This window comes from Heterodontus francisci, chromosome 14, assembly GCF_036365525.1.
Source record: "Heterodontus francisci isolate sHetFra1 chromosome 14, sHetFra1.hap1, whole genome shotgun sequence".
In the NCBI taxonomy this organism is placed as follows: domain Eukaryota; kingdom Metazoa; phylum Chordata; class Chondrichthyes; order Heterodontiformes; family Heterodontidae; genus Heterodontus; species Heterodontus francisci.
Window position 1 is genome coordinate 42316282 of NC_090384.1, and position 15493 is coordinate 42331774.

General features: G+C 48.0%; 1 protein-coding gene across 6 annotated transcripts in view; it reads left to right on the forward strand.

The window, feature by feature from the left end:
* LOC137376993 (oxysterol-binding protein-related protein 8-like) overlaps positions 1–15493 on the forward strand; it is a 209723-nt gene that overhangs the window by 122585 nt on the left and 71645 nt on the right. For all 6 annotated transcript variants that reach the window (XM_068046065.1, XM_068046064.1, XM_068046066.1 and 3 more), the window contains 2 exons: positions 1305–1452; positions 12300–12373. In XM_068046065.1, coding sequence (XP_067902166.1) covers positions 1305–1452; positions 12300–12373 — 222 coding nt within the window. The remainder of the gene's footprint in view (positions 1–1304; positions 1453–12299; positions 12374–15493) is intronic.

The following is a 15493-nucleotide window of genomic DNA, read 5'->3' on the forward strand; positions in this document are numbered from 1 at the left end:
ATGGAATTTAGGGGCATAGTATCTACTGAGAACTAAATTGCCAATTGCACTCTGGTTACACTGATGCTGTAGGACTGAATTTGGGCTGAAGTACATTGTTTGGAGAGAGAGATTCAAGCTGCATTGAACAGTGCTATCACTGGAATGAAAATGCTTAATGGGGTAGTATAGAAGGGGCTTTCTAATGAATACTGCAGCTGACCTGGGAATGCTTGATACTGACACTGGATCCCTGAAATTATACATAGTTCCACAGCACTTGTATCCCTTACCTTGATGAACACCAAAAAAACTTAACAAATTATCTGTCTGTATAAGCTCACGTTTTTGTGGGAATGGCTGTATAAATGTTGGGACAGGATGAAAGCAGATCATTTTATAAATTTTAAGAGGATACATTTTCCTCAGGTGAGTCTTTAGAAGGTTATCAGAGGTAAAGTCAGGTAAGATGACTGTGACCTTTGAGAGAATTTCAGGTTCTGTATATCCCCCAGGAAGATTGGGATATAGTTGGGACAGGTATAAGTGGAGGGACAGACCATAGGTAACCATGGTCTGCTGAAACATGCTTGCTTTGGGGAGTAAACCAGGAATTTGCTAGAGCTTCTCCTGAAAGTGGCACAGTTTGTTTGCTTCCTCTCGGATTTAGCATCTCTCGTGATGAGGGAAAGTGGGTCTACTGTCTAATCAATAGCATGGGCATGTATGAGCCGGATGGGATTTTCTCACCTTCTTCTTTGTATGATATTTTCACATCTATCCAACCATGGTGCACTGTGCTCTTGTTTTCTCAACACAGGATGTAATGTTCTCTACCAACATTCTCACTGTTTGCTTAGTTAAGGTTTTGCCATCTTTGCTATGGGCTGTAGAGAAAGGGTCATTCTACAGCTAATAATGGGCAGGACCGTGCAAATGAAGGTAATATGAGATGGAGATCCTGCTGCTGATCACTCGTCACCAGGAGTCCCTGTTGGAAATTGTCCATGTGTCAATATCTGGTGAGGACGTTTGGTTATTGGAATGGCATTGTCCAAGCTCACACGAAGAATAGGCACATAGGTGGGGTTGTAGAATGGAACTGTCAGTTGTGAAACTGCCTTAATGAGACTTAGCTCATTCAAGAAGAAGTTTAGTTGAGGCCGGGGGGTGGGGGGGGGTGCAGGGGGTGGGGGGGGTGGGGGGGGGGTGTGTGCAAGGGGAGAATTCTTGGAATTAATTTGGAATGTTCCAGAAGGAGTATTTTAGTTCTTTGTAAATTGCTTTCCAGTTGGGACTCATCAGTGCTTTGCTGTATTCTACAGAAAAACCATGCCATGAAAGAGGATCATGTCTTGCGGCGCAGGTTTTCACTCTGTATTGGGTTGGCAACGCCGCAGAAAATCGACCCTCGCAAGTTGATGCGAAATTCTTCGTTTGGAGGATACAGTGAGATATGCCCTTTGACCCCAGGTCTGTTAAGTTTGGTTCACTTTTACTTCATTGTTGATATGCAGTAAGTACAACCCTAATATTGTGCAGAGGAAACTGTGCAAAAAGTCATTGTGGGCTCTGGTATAATGTACGTAGAACAAGTGTCAGCCCAATAATGATGTAACTTCTACTCTTGCATTGAGATGGTACTATCAAAATAACTTAATGGTTCAACCATAGAGAGCAGCACAGCTAAATCGATCCTGTATTCATCAAGTGCATACATGCACTTTCCAGTAGGGGTCACTGGATCACGATCAGCATTGAAACCCATGACTGAATTCTCTCAACCCTCTGATAAAGGTAACGTGGTACTTAGCCACACAGGCCAGAGATTATCTGGGTTTTTCCCTATATCGTACTGAGTTTGCAGATCCGGAACAGCAGTAGGGTCACTGCAATTAATTTCAGTGTCGCTGGGATAGGGACGGGGAAGTTCAGCCAAGGTTCCCATTCCTGATCACAATCCAGAATGTGTGTGTGTGTGTCTATAGTTGAATAGTCTGTCAACATTCACTGTCTAGGCTTACTTCTTAAAATACCAAAGGGCTGCTACCACTTGTTGGACTGTGACCCAGAAAGTCAATGCATTCAGAAGAACAGGGATGTGGGGGCAGAAGCTAGCATATTTGTGGTCAGAGCTGTTTTAAAGCCACATTTAGGTGATGTTACTGTGCTGAACCTGGGTTGATCTGTCTCCAGTCATTATTTGACATGCACTGCACGTGGGTCATGGAAACAATTTATTATTCACAGCAGTACATTCCCTGGGGATCCTAGTCAGCTATTTCAGTTCTACTCATCAGGATACTGCTCATGAGTCAATCTACCATGAACCAATTCACTGCAGGAAAGAAAATGGAGTAACATCTGCTATTTATGTAACAGCCCTCGTAGTACAAATTCTTAATAAATGCTATTGAGATAAACTTCTTCAAAATAGGCTGGATAAATATCTGATTGGGAATGGGGTTAGAGATTTCAAGGCAAACAGAGATACTCAAATAAACCACAGTTACAGCATTTCCTCTGTTGATATGATGTGTAATGGTTATTTAACTGAACTAGTACTCCAGACCCTGGACTAATAATCCAGAGAATGTGGGCTGAATTTTGCCACTAGCCTGACGATCCCACTGTCGAGATGAATTCAGGTTTATTATCTTCACTTTGTTTTCCCTGCCTCCTCCATCTCCCCTTTCATACTTTGCAGCCTCATGAAATTGGACTTGGGAGGGCCAATCAGAGCGACCGAAGGGAAGTGCGGCTGGTAGCTCTACTAAGAATGGTGTGCGCTGCTCAGGCGAAGAGAGGGGGAGAGGGCGCCAATAGATGGAGGCGCTACTAATACTGGAAATGGCAGGCAAATACTACACCCAGAACTGTCAGGTGGATCTGTCTGCAGAGGAAACACTTCCAATTGAAAGCATTTGCCTGCGGATGCGCTGAAATGAAACCTTTATGTTCATTCATTTCATGGCACTCCACCTCCTGATGTGCTCACACCTCCTGTGAGGAGGTGAGCTGCAGACACAGCGGGAGTCCTGTGTCCCTTCAGCAAACTGCCATTGCCTTAGGAAAATGCCAATTCATTGCTATAATGGCCTTAATTGGCTTCCCACCACTGCCAGGCACATTGCCATGTGGCATGCATCCCGCCCCTGGGAAAAGTGGCTTGGGGCGGGAAAACTTCAGGGAGCTGGCCCGACTCACTTTTCAAAATTTTCCTGGACACCTCACCTCCAAACCCACCTCCAAGGGTCTGGGAAAGTTCCTCTGAGTTCAAATCCCACCACGGCAGTTTAAGAATTCAGTTAATTAAAAGGTTTGTGTCATTTAAAGTGACCATGGAGCGGTCAGACTGTCGTAAAGCCTATCTGGTTCACAAATGCCATTTGGAAAAGAAAACCTGACATTTTTACCTGGTCTAGCCTAAATGTGACTCCAGTCTCTCATACAGACTTAGTTGTATCAATTCACTTGCAGCAGTTCAAGAAAAAAACATACTGTCTCAAAGCAATTAGAGATGAGCAACCAATACTGGACCTTCACATCTCAAACTAATTTTTAAAAAGGGCATGGAGGCTGTATTTGAATAGAACAGATGTGAGGACAGATTACCTCTGGAGTTGAGAGTATTTATACAGAATTTGCCCTCAGGACATCCCACTTTCTAACCGGTATTCAGTTCTGAGTACCGATGGGGGAGAGGGTTCCTCTGGAGAATGCACCAAGAGTCATGACCGGAATGTCATGGCTGACTCAGCTGTGCTGGGATGGAGAAAAAGGGACAAGAGGGCAATAGTGGTAGGGAATTCTATGGTTAGAGGAACAGATAGGCATTTCTGTGGTCACAGACGTGATTCCAGGATGATATGTTGCCTCCTTGGTGCAAGAGTCTTGGATATCACTGAGTGGCTACAAAGTATTCTGGAAAGTGAGGGTGTACAGCCGGAGGTCGTGGTCCACGTTGGTACCAATGACATAGGTAGAAAGAGGGATGAGGTCCTGCAAAAAGAATTTAGGGAGCTAGGCAGTAGATTAAAAAGTAGGACCTCAAAGGTTGTAATCTCTGGGTTTCTTCCAGTGCCACGGGCTAGTGAGTATATGAATAGGAGATTAGAGCAGATGAATGCATGGTTGAGGAGATGGTGCAGGAGGAAGGGCTTTAGATTCTTGGATCACTGGGCCTGTATCTGGCGAAGGTGGGATCTGTATAAGATGGACGGGTTGCACCTGAACCAGAACAGGACCAGCATCCTTGCTGAGAGGTTTGCTAGTGCTTTTGTGGGGGGGGGGGTGGAGTTTAAACTAATTTGGCAGAGGGATGGGATACAGAGTGGAAGCACAGTAGGGGGTGATGTACAATCAAATATAAATGTGAAGCTAAGTCAGTCCGGAGGACAGAGTAAATGTAGATCTGTTAAGGCTCAGGCAAATAATGCAAGGCTGGATTGTATCTATTTTAATGCAAGGAGTCTTGATAGTAAGGCAGATGAATTGAGGGTGTTGATTAACACATGGGAATATGATATTATTGCTATCACTGAGACATGGTTGAGGAAAGGGCAGGACTGGCAGCTGAATATCCCAGGGTATAGAATCTTCAGATGTGATGGAGAGGGGGTAAAAGAGGAGGTGGCATTGCACTGTTGATCAGAGATAATTACTGCAGTAAGGAGGGATGATATCTTAGAAAGTTCCTCTAATGAGGCCATATGGGTAGAACTTAAAAACAAAAAGGGGGCTATTACTTGGCTGGGAGTGTACTACAGGCCTCCAAACAGTCAGGCAGTGGTAGAGAAGCAGATATGTAGGCAAATCTCAGAGAGGTGCGGTAATAATAGTAGGGGATTTCAACTTCCCCCATATTATTGCAAAAAGCTTAAAGGGGGTGGAATTTTTCAAGTGCATTCAGGAGAGATTTTCGAGCCAGCACGTAGAGAGTCCTACAAGAGGAGGAGCGGTACTGGACTTAATCCTAGGGAATGAAGCCAGGCAAGTGGTAGAAGTGGCAGTGGGGGAGCATTTCGGGGATAGTGACCATAACTCTGTAAGAGTTAAGGTTGTTATGGAAAAGGACACAGAAGGTCGGAAATAAGAGTACTGAATTGGGGGAAGGCAGATTTCCATATGATAAAACAGGATCTGGCCAAAGTGAACTGGGAGCAGCTTCTTATAGGAAAGTCTACATCAGACCAGCGGGAGTCATTTAGAAGGGAAATTGTGAGGGTGCAGGTGGAGCATATTCCTGTAAAGGTGAAGAGTAGGACCAACAGGTCAAGGGAACTCTGGATGTCAAGGGATGTATGAGGATTGGATAAGGATAAAAAAGGAGACATATGGCAGATTCAGAGTGCTGAAAACAGCGGAGGCCCTGGAGGAGTATAGAAAGTGTAGGGGAGTACTTAAAAAAGTAATTAAGAGAACAAAAAGGGGGCATGAAAAATCACTGGCAGACAAGATAAATGAAAATCCCAAGGCGTTTTATAAGTATGTTAGGGGCAAGAGGATAACCAGGGAAAATGTGTGGCCCATTAGGGATCAAAGAGGCAATCTGTGTGTGGAGCCGGAGGACATAGGTGAGATTTTGAACGATTATTTTTCATCTGTGTTCACGATGGAGAGAGATGATGTAGGTGTAGTGATCAGGGAAGGGGATTGTGATGTATTTTATCAAATTAGCATTGAAAAGGAGGAAGTATTAGCTGTTTTAGCAGGCTTGAAGGTGGATAAATCCCTAGGCCCAGATGAGATGTATCCCAGGCTGCTATGTGAGGCAAGGGAGGAGATAGTGGGGGCTCTGTCACAAATTTTCAGATCCTCTTTGGCCACAGGAGAGGTACCAGAGGATTGGAGGACAGTGAATGTGGTACCATTATTTAAGAAGGGTAGCAGGGATCAACCAGGTAATTACAGGCCGGTGAGTCTAACATCAGTGGTAGGGAAATTATTGGAAAAAATTCTGAGAGACAGGATTAATCTCCACTTGGAGAGTCAGGGATAGTCAGCATGGCTTTGTCAGAGGGAGATCGTGTTTAACAAATTTGAATTTTTCGAGGAGGTGACTGGAGGTGTAGATGAGGGTAAAGCAGTTGATGTAGTCTACATGGAGGCTTTTGATAATGTCCCGCATGGGAGATTGGTCACCCTGGGATCCAGGGTAGTTTGACAAATTGGATTCAAAATTGACTTAATGGAAGGAGGCAGAGGGTGATGGTAGAAGGTTGTTTCTGCGAGTGGAAGCCTTTGACTAGTGGTGTACCGCAGGGATCGGTGCTGGGACTCTTACTGTTTGTAGTGTACATTAATGATTTAGACGTGAATATAGGAGGTATGATCAGTAAGTTCACAGATGACCCGAAAATTGGTGGTGTCGCAAATAGTGAGGAGGAAAGCCTTAGACTACAGGATGATATAGATGGGCTGGTAAGATGGGCGGAGCAGTGGTAAGTGGAGTTTAATCCTGAGAAGTGTGGAGGTCTAACAAGGCAATGGAATATACAATGGATGGTAGGACCCTAGGAAGTACAGAGAATCAGAGGGACCTTGGTATACATGTCCATAGATCACTGAAGGCAGCAGCACAGGTAGATAAGGTGGCTAGGAAGGCATACGGGATACTTGCCTTTATTAGCCGAGGCATAGACTATAAGAGCAGGGAGGTTATGATGGAGCTGTATAAAATGCTGGTTAGGCCACAGTTGGAGTACTGTATACAGTTCTGGTCGCCACACTATAGAAAGGATGTGATTGCAATGGAGAGGGTGCAGAGGAGATTCACCAGGATGTTGCCTGGGCTGGAGCATTTCAGTTATGAAGACAGACTAGATAGGCTGGGGTTGTTTTCCTTGGAGCGGAGAAGGCTGAGGGGGGACCTGATTGAGGTATACAAAATTATGAGGGGCATTGATAGGATAGATAGGAAGAAACTTTTTCCCTTAGCGGAGAGGTCAATAACCAGGGAGCATAGATTTAAGGTAAGGGGCAGGAGGTTTAGAGGGGAGTTGAGGAGAATATTTTCACCCAGAGGGTGGTTGGAATCTGGAACACACTGCCTGAAGGGGAGGTACAGGCAGGAACACTCATGACATTCAAGAAATATTTAGATGAGCACTTGAAATGCCATAACATACAAGGCTACGGGCCAGGTGCGAGGAAATGGGATTAGTTAGGACGGGTGCTTGATGGTCAGCGCAGTTGCGTTGGGCCGAAGGGCCTGTTTCTGTGCTGTGAAACTCTATGACTCTATGACATTAACGAGGTTGGGTAGGGTCCACGATCATGTAAACTGTCTGTGAAAAGGCAAAAAGATTGATAACATGCATGGAGTTTTTTTATTCCTTGCTTTCTTATGTCTTTGTAATACACACGTACCACCAAATGTCTCACCCACCACAGACGTTCCAGTCTCCAAAGCAACTGCTGATCCATATCCCATGTTTTGTGAGTCCAGGATCTGGCCAGCCACAGGGTACTGGGGACACTTACACTCGTTATATACTCAATTGTGTTCTTCATCATAAACTTACGTCAATCTGCAGAGTGTTTTTAGTTCCAAGGATCTCACTGCTGTTTTTAATATCTTGCCCTGTAAAATCAGCATGGGACATTGTGTAGCAGGCTTGGTGTCCTGACTGTATAATTCTGTTGGAGCATGACAGACCATCTATGCTTTGCCAGGTTTGGATAGAGATCTGGATGTGACTGTGGAAGGAAAAAAACTGTTTACTTAAGCAGATGACATTGTTACAAAGGTGACTGGGTGAATGCAAGGCCATTTCTGGAGGTTAAGGAGGTGATTCAACAACTAATTGCAAAAGCTCCCTTTAAAATACCTCTCAGATAATTTGAAAATCTTTAAGGATGAAATTCATCTTGAATAAAATGGACTTATTTTTCATTAAATTAATGATGCATTAACAAAATCATCCTCCGAGAAATCACTCATTGCACTGTTAGCTGATGATTAGTTATGGAGAGAAGCAAGCGGTCATTCTATTGATTTTTGATCAAGCAGGAATTTAATGCAATGCATTGTTTTTTACAAACTTAGGGCTGGATTTTGTTCCCAGCCCAATGTCGCATTCTGTGGTGGGGGGGCTGGAGATTTGGAGCAGCAGCAACCGCCATGGATCCCGATGCTGGGATTGCCGGGCACGATACTCCGGGTGGCGGGGGAGCTCCATGGTGGCTCCCCCCCCCCACCCCGCCCCGCCCCGGACTGCTTTACAACAGAACCCGAGTTAGCATATTTAAATTACATTATTGCATGAATTAAAATGCAAACCGCAGCAATCTTACTTTCAGTTTACAATTCTCAGCACAACAAGCGGCACTCACGCTACTTCACATTCCTGTCCAGGGAAAGCTGGTGCCATCGAGGTGGGTGAACTCTGCACTCTGATGGGTATGGGGGCAGGGGTGAACTCTGCACTCTGATGGGTATGGGGGCAAGGGGTGAACTCTGCACTCTGATGGGTATGGGGAGGGAAGGGGTGAACTCTGCACTCTGATGGGTATGGGGGCAAGGGCTGAACTCTGCACTCTGATGGATATGGGGGGGAGGGTTAACTCAGTACTCTGATGGGTATGGGGTGGGAAGGAGTGAACTCTGCACTCTGATGGGTATGGGAAGGGAAGGGAAGGGATGAACTCTACACTCTGATGGGTATGGGGAGGGAAGGGATGAACTCTACACTGGTGGGTATGGGGGGGAAGTGGGGGAAGGGGTGAACGCTACACTGATGGGTATGGGGGGGGAAGGGGTGAACTCTGCACTCTGATGGGTATGGGGGGAATAGGTGAACTCTACACTCTGATGGGTATGGGAAGGGAAGGGGTGAACTCTACACTCTGATGGGTATGGGAAGGGAAGGGGTGAACTCTACACTCTGATGGGTATGGGGGGATGGGGTGAACTCTGCACTCTGACGGGTATGGGGAGGGAAGGGGTGACATCTACACTCTGATGGGTATGGGGGGGAAGGGGTGACATCTACACTCTGATGGGTATGGGGGGGTAGGGGTGAACTCTGCACTGATGGGTGTGGGGGATGGGGTGAACTCTGCACTCTGATGGGTGTGGGGAGGGAAGGGGTGACATCTACACTCTGATGGATATGGGGGGAAGGGGTGAACTCTGCACTGATGGGTATGGGGGGAAGGGGTGAACTCTGCACTCTGATGGGTATGGGGAGGGAAGGGGTGAACTGTATACTCTGACGGGTATGGGGGCAAGGGCTGAACTCTGCACTCTGATGGATATGGGGGGGAGGGTTAACTCTGCACTCTGATGGGTATGGGGAGGGAAGGGATGAACTCTGCACTCTGATGGGTATGGGGAGGGAAGGGATGAACTCTACACTGGTGGGTATGGGGGGGAAGTGGGGGAAGGGGTGACATCTACACTCTGATGGGTATGGGGGGGAAGGGGTGAACTCTGCACTGATGGGTGTGGGGGATGGGGTGAACTCTGCACTCTGATGGGTGTGGGGAGGGAAGGGGTGACATCTACACTCTGATGGATATGGGGGGAAGGGGTGAACTCTGCACTGATGGGTGTGGGGGATGGGGTGAACTCTGCACTCTGATGGGTGTGGGGAGGGAAGGGGTGACATCTACACTCTGATGGATATGGGGGGAAGGGGTGAACTCTGCACTGATGGGTATGGGGGGAAGGGGTGAACTCTGCACTCGGGTATGGGGAGGGAAGGGGTGAACTGTATACTCTGACGGGTGTGGGGGCAAGGGGTGAACTCTGCACTCTGATGGGTATGGGGGGAAGGGGTGAACTCTGCACTCTGATGGGTGTGGGGGCAAGGGGTAAACTCTGCACTCTGATGGGTATGGGGGGAAGGGGTGAACTGTATACTCTGACGGGTGTGGGGGGAAGGGGTGAACTCTGCACTCTGATGGGTGTGGGGGCAAGGGGTAAACTCTGCACTCTGATGGGTATGGGGGGAAGGGGTGAACTGTATACTCTGACGGGTGTGGGGGCAAGGGGTGAACTCTGCACTCTGATGGGTATGGGGGGAAGGGGTGAACTCAGCACTCTGATGGGTATGGGGGGAAGGGGTGAACTGTATACTCTGACGGGTGTGGGGGGAAGGGGGGAAGGGGGGAAGGGGTGAACTCTGCACTCTGATGGGTGTGGGGGCAAGGGGTAAACTCTGCACTCTGATGGGTATGGGGGGAAGGGGTGAACTGTATACTCTGACGGGTGTGGGGGCAAGGGGTGAACTCTGCATTCTGATGGGTATGGGGGGAAGGGGTGAACTCAGCACTCTGATGGGTATGGGGGGAAGGGGTGAACTCAGCATTCTGATGGGTATGGAGGGGGAGGAGTGAACTCTGTGCTGGGGGGAATGGGTTAACTGTGCACTCTGATGGGTATGGGGGGAAAGGGGTGAACTCTGCACTCTGATGGGTGTGGGGAGGGAAGGGGTGACATCTACACTCTGATGGATATGGGGGGAAGGAGTGAACTCTGCACTGATGGGTATGGGGGGGAAGGGGTGAACTCTGCACTCGGGTATGGGGAGGGAAGGGGTGACATCTACACTCTGATGGGTATGGGGGGAAGGGGTGAACTCTGCACTCTGATGGGTATGGGGGGAAGGGGTGAACTCAGCACTCTGATGGGTATGGGGGGAAGGGGTGAACTCAGCACTCTGATGGGTATGGGGGGAAGGGGTGAACTCTGCACTCTGATGGGTATGGGGGGAAGGGGTGAACTCAGCACTCTGATGGGTATGGGGGGAAGGGGTGAACTCTGCACTCTGATGGGTGTGGGGAGGGAAGGGGTGACATCTACACTCTGATGGATATGGGGGGAAGGAGTGAACTCTGCACTGATGGGTATGGGGGGGAAGGGGTGAACTCTGCACTCGGGTATGGGGAGGGAAGGGGTGACATCTACACTCTGATGGGTATGGGGGGAAGGGGTGAACTCTGCACTCTGATGGGTATGGGGGGAAGGGGTGAACTCAGCACTCTGATGGGTATGGGGGGAAGGGGTGAACTCAGCACTCTGATGGGTATGGGGGGAAGGGGTGAACTCTGCACTCTGATGGGTATGGGGGGAAGGGGTGAACTCAGCACTCTGATGGGTATGGGGGGAAGGGGTGAACTCAGCATTCTGATGGGTATGGAGGGGGAGGAGTGAACTCTGTGCTGGGGGGAATGGGTTAACTGTGCACTCTGATGGGTATGGGGGGGAAGGGGTGAACTCTGTACTCTGATGGGTATGGGGGGGCGAAGGGGTGAACTCTGCACTCTGGGCATGGGGGGAGGGGTGAACTCTGCACTCTGATGGGTATGGAGGGGGCGAAGGGGTGAACTTTGCATTCTGAATATGGGGGGAAGGGATGAACTCTGCACTCTGAATATGGGGAGGGAAGGGATGAACTCTGCACTCTGATGGGTATGGGGGGGAAGGGGTGAACACTGCACCCTGATGGGTATGGGGGGGAAGGGTTAACTGCACTCTGAATATGGGGAGGGAAGGGATGAACTCTGCACTCTGATGGGTATGGGGGGAAGGGGTGAACCCTGCACCCTGATGGGTATGGGGGAGAAGGGTTAAATGCATTCTGAATATGGGGAGAGAAGGGATGAATGCACTCTGATGGGTGTGGGGGGGAAGGGGTGACCTCTGCACTCTGATGGGTATGGGGCGGAAGGGGTGAACTCTGTGTTACGATGTGCTGTTTGCAGGGCTGGCAGCCTTTTAAAAATGGTGCCAGCACCTGCTCCTTCAACTGGTGACACCGTGAACAGCGTTGCTGAGGCCCCCCCCCCCCGCCACATGATTGAGAGGGTCGGCCGCCGTCAATATGTAAAATGGCCGCCCACCACTTAATTGTGGCGACGCGGATCCTGTGGTGGATGGCCACCATGTTCCGCGCCCGCTGCCGCTCCCTGCTGCGGGACTACAAAATCCAGCCCTTAGTGTTTACTTCAAACAGCACAGTGCATTTTTACACTTGTATATTCTTAATTTATCTAAATAGTCTGGCCTGTTATGCATTATTAATCCTTCTGCATCCAGTCAGTATTCAGTAAGGCACCATGAGCTCTCCTGCATCCTGCCAGTATGGAACAGGGTGCTCAGGACTCTCACAACAAATGTGTGTAGGACAATGTCTTACTGATCTTCTTTGACTCAATCTACTTGCACCATGTTTTATTGAACCTGCTGCACCCAGTCAACCGAGGCAGGAGTTTATTGGTCATTGTACATCCAGTTAGCGTAAGACAGTTCATAATCCACTATCCTGTGTGAAGTTTAATGCTGCTCGTGTCTCTATTCTCACTTGCTGCAGGTAATGAAATGGAAACAAATGGATTTTCAGCTCTCACCGATGAAGTCACTTCAACACCCATCTCCAGCAGCAAGGTAGGGACCTGACATTTCTGCCCACCACTGACTTACACCTTGAGTCGGAACAATCCACAGCTCCCAACAAGCATGGGGAGCACAAAATAACAATTTCTAGATTGGGTTCAAATCAATCTGTCACATACTTCTCATTTGAGCCCCCCAAATACTGACCAGATCAACTGCACAAAAAAAATTCATAGACTTGAAATTTCTGCATCAGATGCCAGTTCATTTCCACATCTCGGAAAGTCCCTTATGGTCTCCTACAGATTCAGCTCAGTCACCAGCAGTCAGCTGTGCTGAGGAAAGGCGAAACTATCTCTCTTCCTGCCTTCACTTCAGTTGTTCTCCTTGCAGTTTTAAACCCAATCTGTTTTTCCCCCGTCTGACATGTAGGAAGCAACGGCAACAATAAGTCAGACATGGAGGCCAGTGATAGCAGAAGAAAATGCTCTGAGGTGTAACAATTCTGACTGGAAGATAGTAAAGATGGTGCTAAGAGCCTGAATTTCTATTTCACAGACTTCTCCTTGGATGTTACAATAAACAAATCCAGTTATTCTCGATGGAAAATCAATCACTGTTTCACTTACTTAATTAATCTCTGTTTTTGGTCTCATTTGTTTTAAACCCATCGCAAACACAGCATGGAGCAAACGCTCAGAATTTCTCTAAAAATTAGAGGAAATCATTTTTGCTGTTTCAGTGGAAATATGAGTAAGTAAAATTGTAAAAGCTAATAAATACTTCAGCGAATAGTAGCATGCTTACAGAGGTTCATGCTGACTTATCTGATCTCAGGTTGAGTAGCTGTGAAAGGAGTCAAAATGAGCCTTGATACCTCTGTGTTCGGAAGGTGACCAGTGACGGTTCCTACTCCTGATTGCAATCCAGCATCTACTGCTGGAAAATGTGAGACTATTGGTGTACGCCTGGCTGTGATGCCCTGCTGTGAAAAATCTGTCAGTGATCACTGTCTTAAAATTCAGACATGAAGAATGGGTGAGGTACCACAGGCATGAAGACACCAGCTGATCTCCATTGGGCCCTACCACCACAGGCGCCAGTCTGCAGCCAAATCGATTCACTCTGCTAAGTGCACTGGATACAGCAAAGGTCATGGGCATGACAACATACCAGCTATGGTGCTGAAAACTTATGCTCCAGAATTAGCTGTGCCTCTAGCGAAGCTATTCCTGTAAAATTACAACACTGGCATTTTGACGGCAAAGTGCAAAAATGCACAGTTATGTCCTGTCCACAAAGAGCAGGACAAATCCAATCTATCCAATTAAAGCCTCATTGGCCTACTGTCAATCATCAGCTAAGTGATGGAAGGTGTCATTGAAATCTGACAATTGGCATTTACCAATAATCTGCTCAGCGATGCTCAGATTGTGTTCTGCCACGACCCCTCGTCTTCAGGCCTCATTACAGCCTTAGTCCAAAGATGGACCAAACAGCTGAATTCGAGAGGTAAACTGAGAGAGATTATTAATCCTTCTGCATCCAATCAGTATTCAGTAAGGCACCATGAGCTCTCCTGCATCCTGCCAGTATGGAACAGGGTGCTAAGGACTCTCACAACAAATGTGTGTAGGACAATGCCTTACTGATCTTTTCTGACTCAATCTACTTGCACCATGTTTTATTGAACCTGCTGCACCCAAGACATCAAGGCAGCATTTGACCGAGGCTGGCATCAAGGAGCCCTAGCAAAATTGAAATCGGTGGCAATCAAGAGAGAAACTCTCCACTGGCTGGAGTCATGCTTAGTACAAAGGAAGATAATTGTGGTTGTTGGAGGCCAATCATCTCAGCTCCAGGACATCACTACAAGGGTTTATCGGGGCAGTGTCCCAGGCCCAACTATCTTCAACTGCTTCATCAATGACTTTCCCTCCATCATAAGGTCAGAAATAGAAATGTTCGCTGATGATTGCACAATGTTCAAGTTCCCTTTGCAACTCCTCAGATAATGGGCAGAATTTTGTGCTGCCCTTGGCGGGCACAGAGGCAGGGGTGGCAAACAAAATGGCAGGGGTGGCAAACAAAATGGCAGGGGCACTATTCCCGACATTGCCCGGACCCCTTGTCTTTTTATCTGGGACAGGCAAGGCCAATTAATGTTCACTAATGGGCCACTTCCTGCCTCCACATCAATTTTGTAGAGGGGCCCGCTGCTGAGGGGGGATGCTGCCAGGTAAAGCCTGGTGGCCTCCTAGTGATGTTGCAGGGGGTCCCTCGTTTGGGGGCATTACAGAGCCCCTGAAGGGCACTGCAGCGGCAATTGCCACACCCACCATGGGGAAATCCTGCCCCATCCTCACCAACGATCCCCAACCCTGACCCCATCGCTAGGGCCTGACCGGCCCTGACTACCCCGACCCCACTTACCTCTCCTGGGGTCTTCATCAATTTTATCCATTCCTTGGTACTGCAGAGCGTCCTGCAGTACCGTCATTGTTCTGCCATTGTTCCCAGTGTCACTGCTGGTACTGCAGAGCTGTTGGCCTTCCAATAGGTTGGCAGCTTTTGGAGGCGGGAACTGGTCCCTTAAAGGGACAGCAAGGGCAACAAGGAAGACTGGAAGAGTGATTGTGATAGATTAATAGTCAGGGGAACAGACAGGCATCTCTGTGGCAGCAGACAGTTAATTGCCTGCCCGTCGTGAAAAGTAACGGAGTCCAACGGAGGGCGGCGATAGGTTCACCCCCGCTGCCAGGACCCCTGTCGCTGGAATGAAATCTGGCCCAATGAAGCAGTCCACGCCTGCATGGGCACATTAAGGCTTGGGCTGATAAATGAAAAATAACATTCACACCATGCAAATGTCAGGAAATTACCATGTTAACAAGAGATGGTCTAACCAACTCCCCTTGACATTCAACGGCATTTCTATCATTGAATACCCCACCATCACCATTGATCAGAAATTTAACTGGAACAGCCATGTAAATACTGTAGCTACAGTCAAGAAACAGGCAGTTAGTGCTGTAGACCCCTGTGTGTGTCGCAATCTCCAACAGGTATTCAGTACTGAAAAATTAGGAAGGTGATGGTTCATCTGGGGAGTGCAGCTAGAGCCAAGGCCATGGCACCATGTGTGGCTCAGCTGCAAAGGGGGGCAACAAG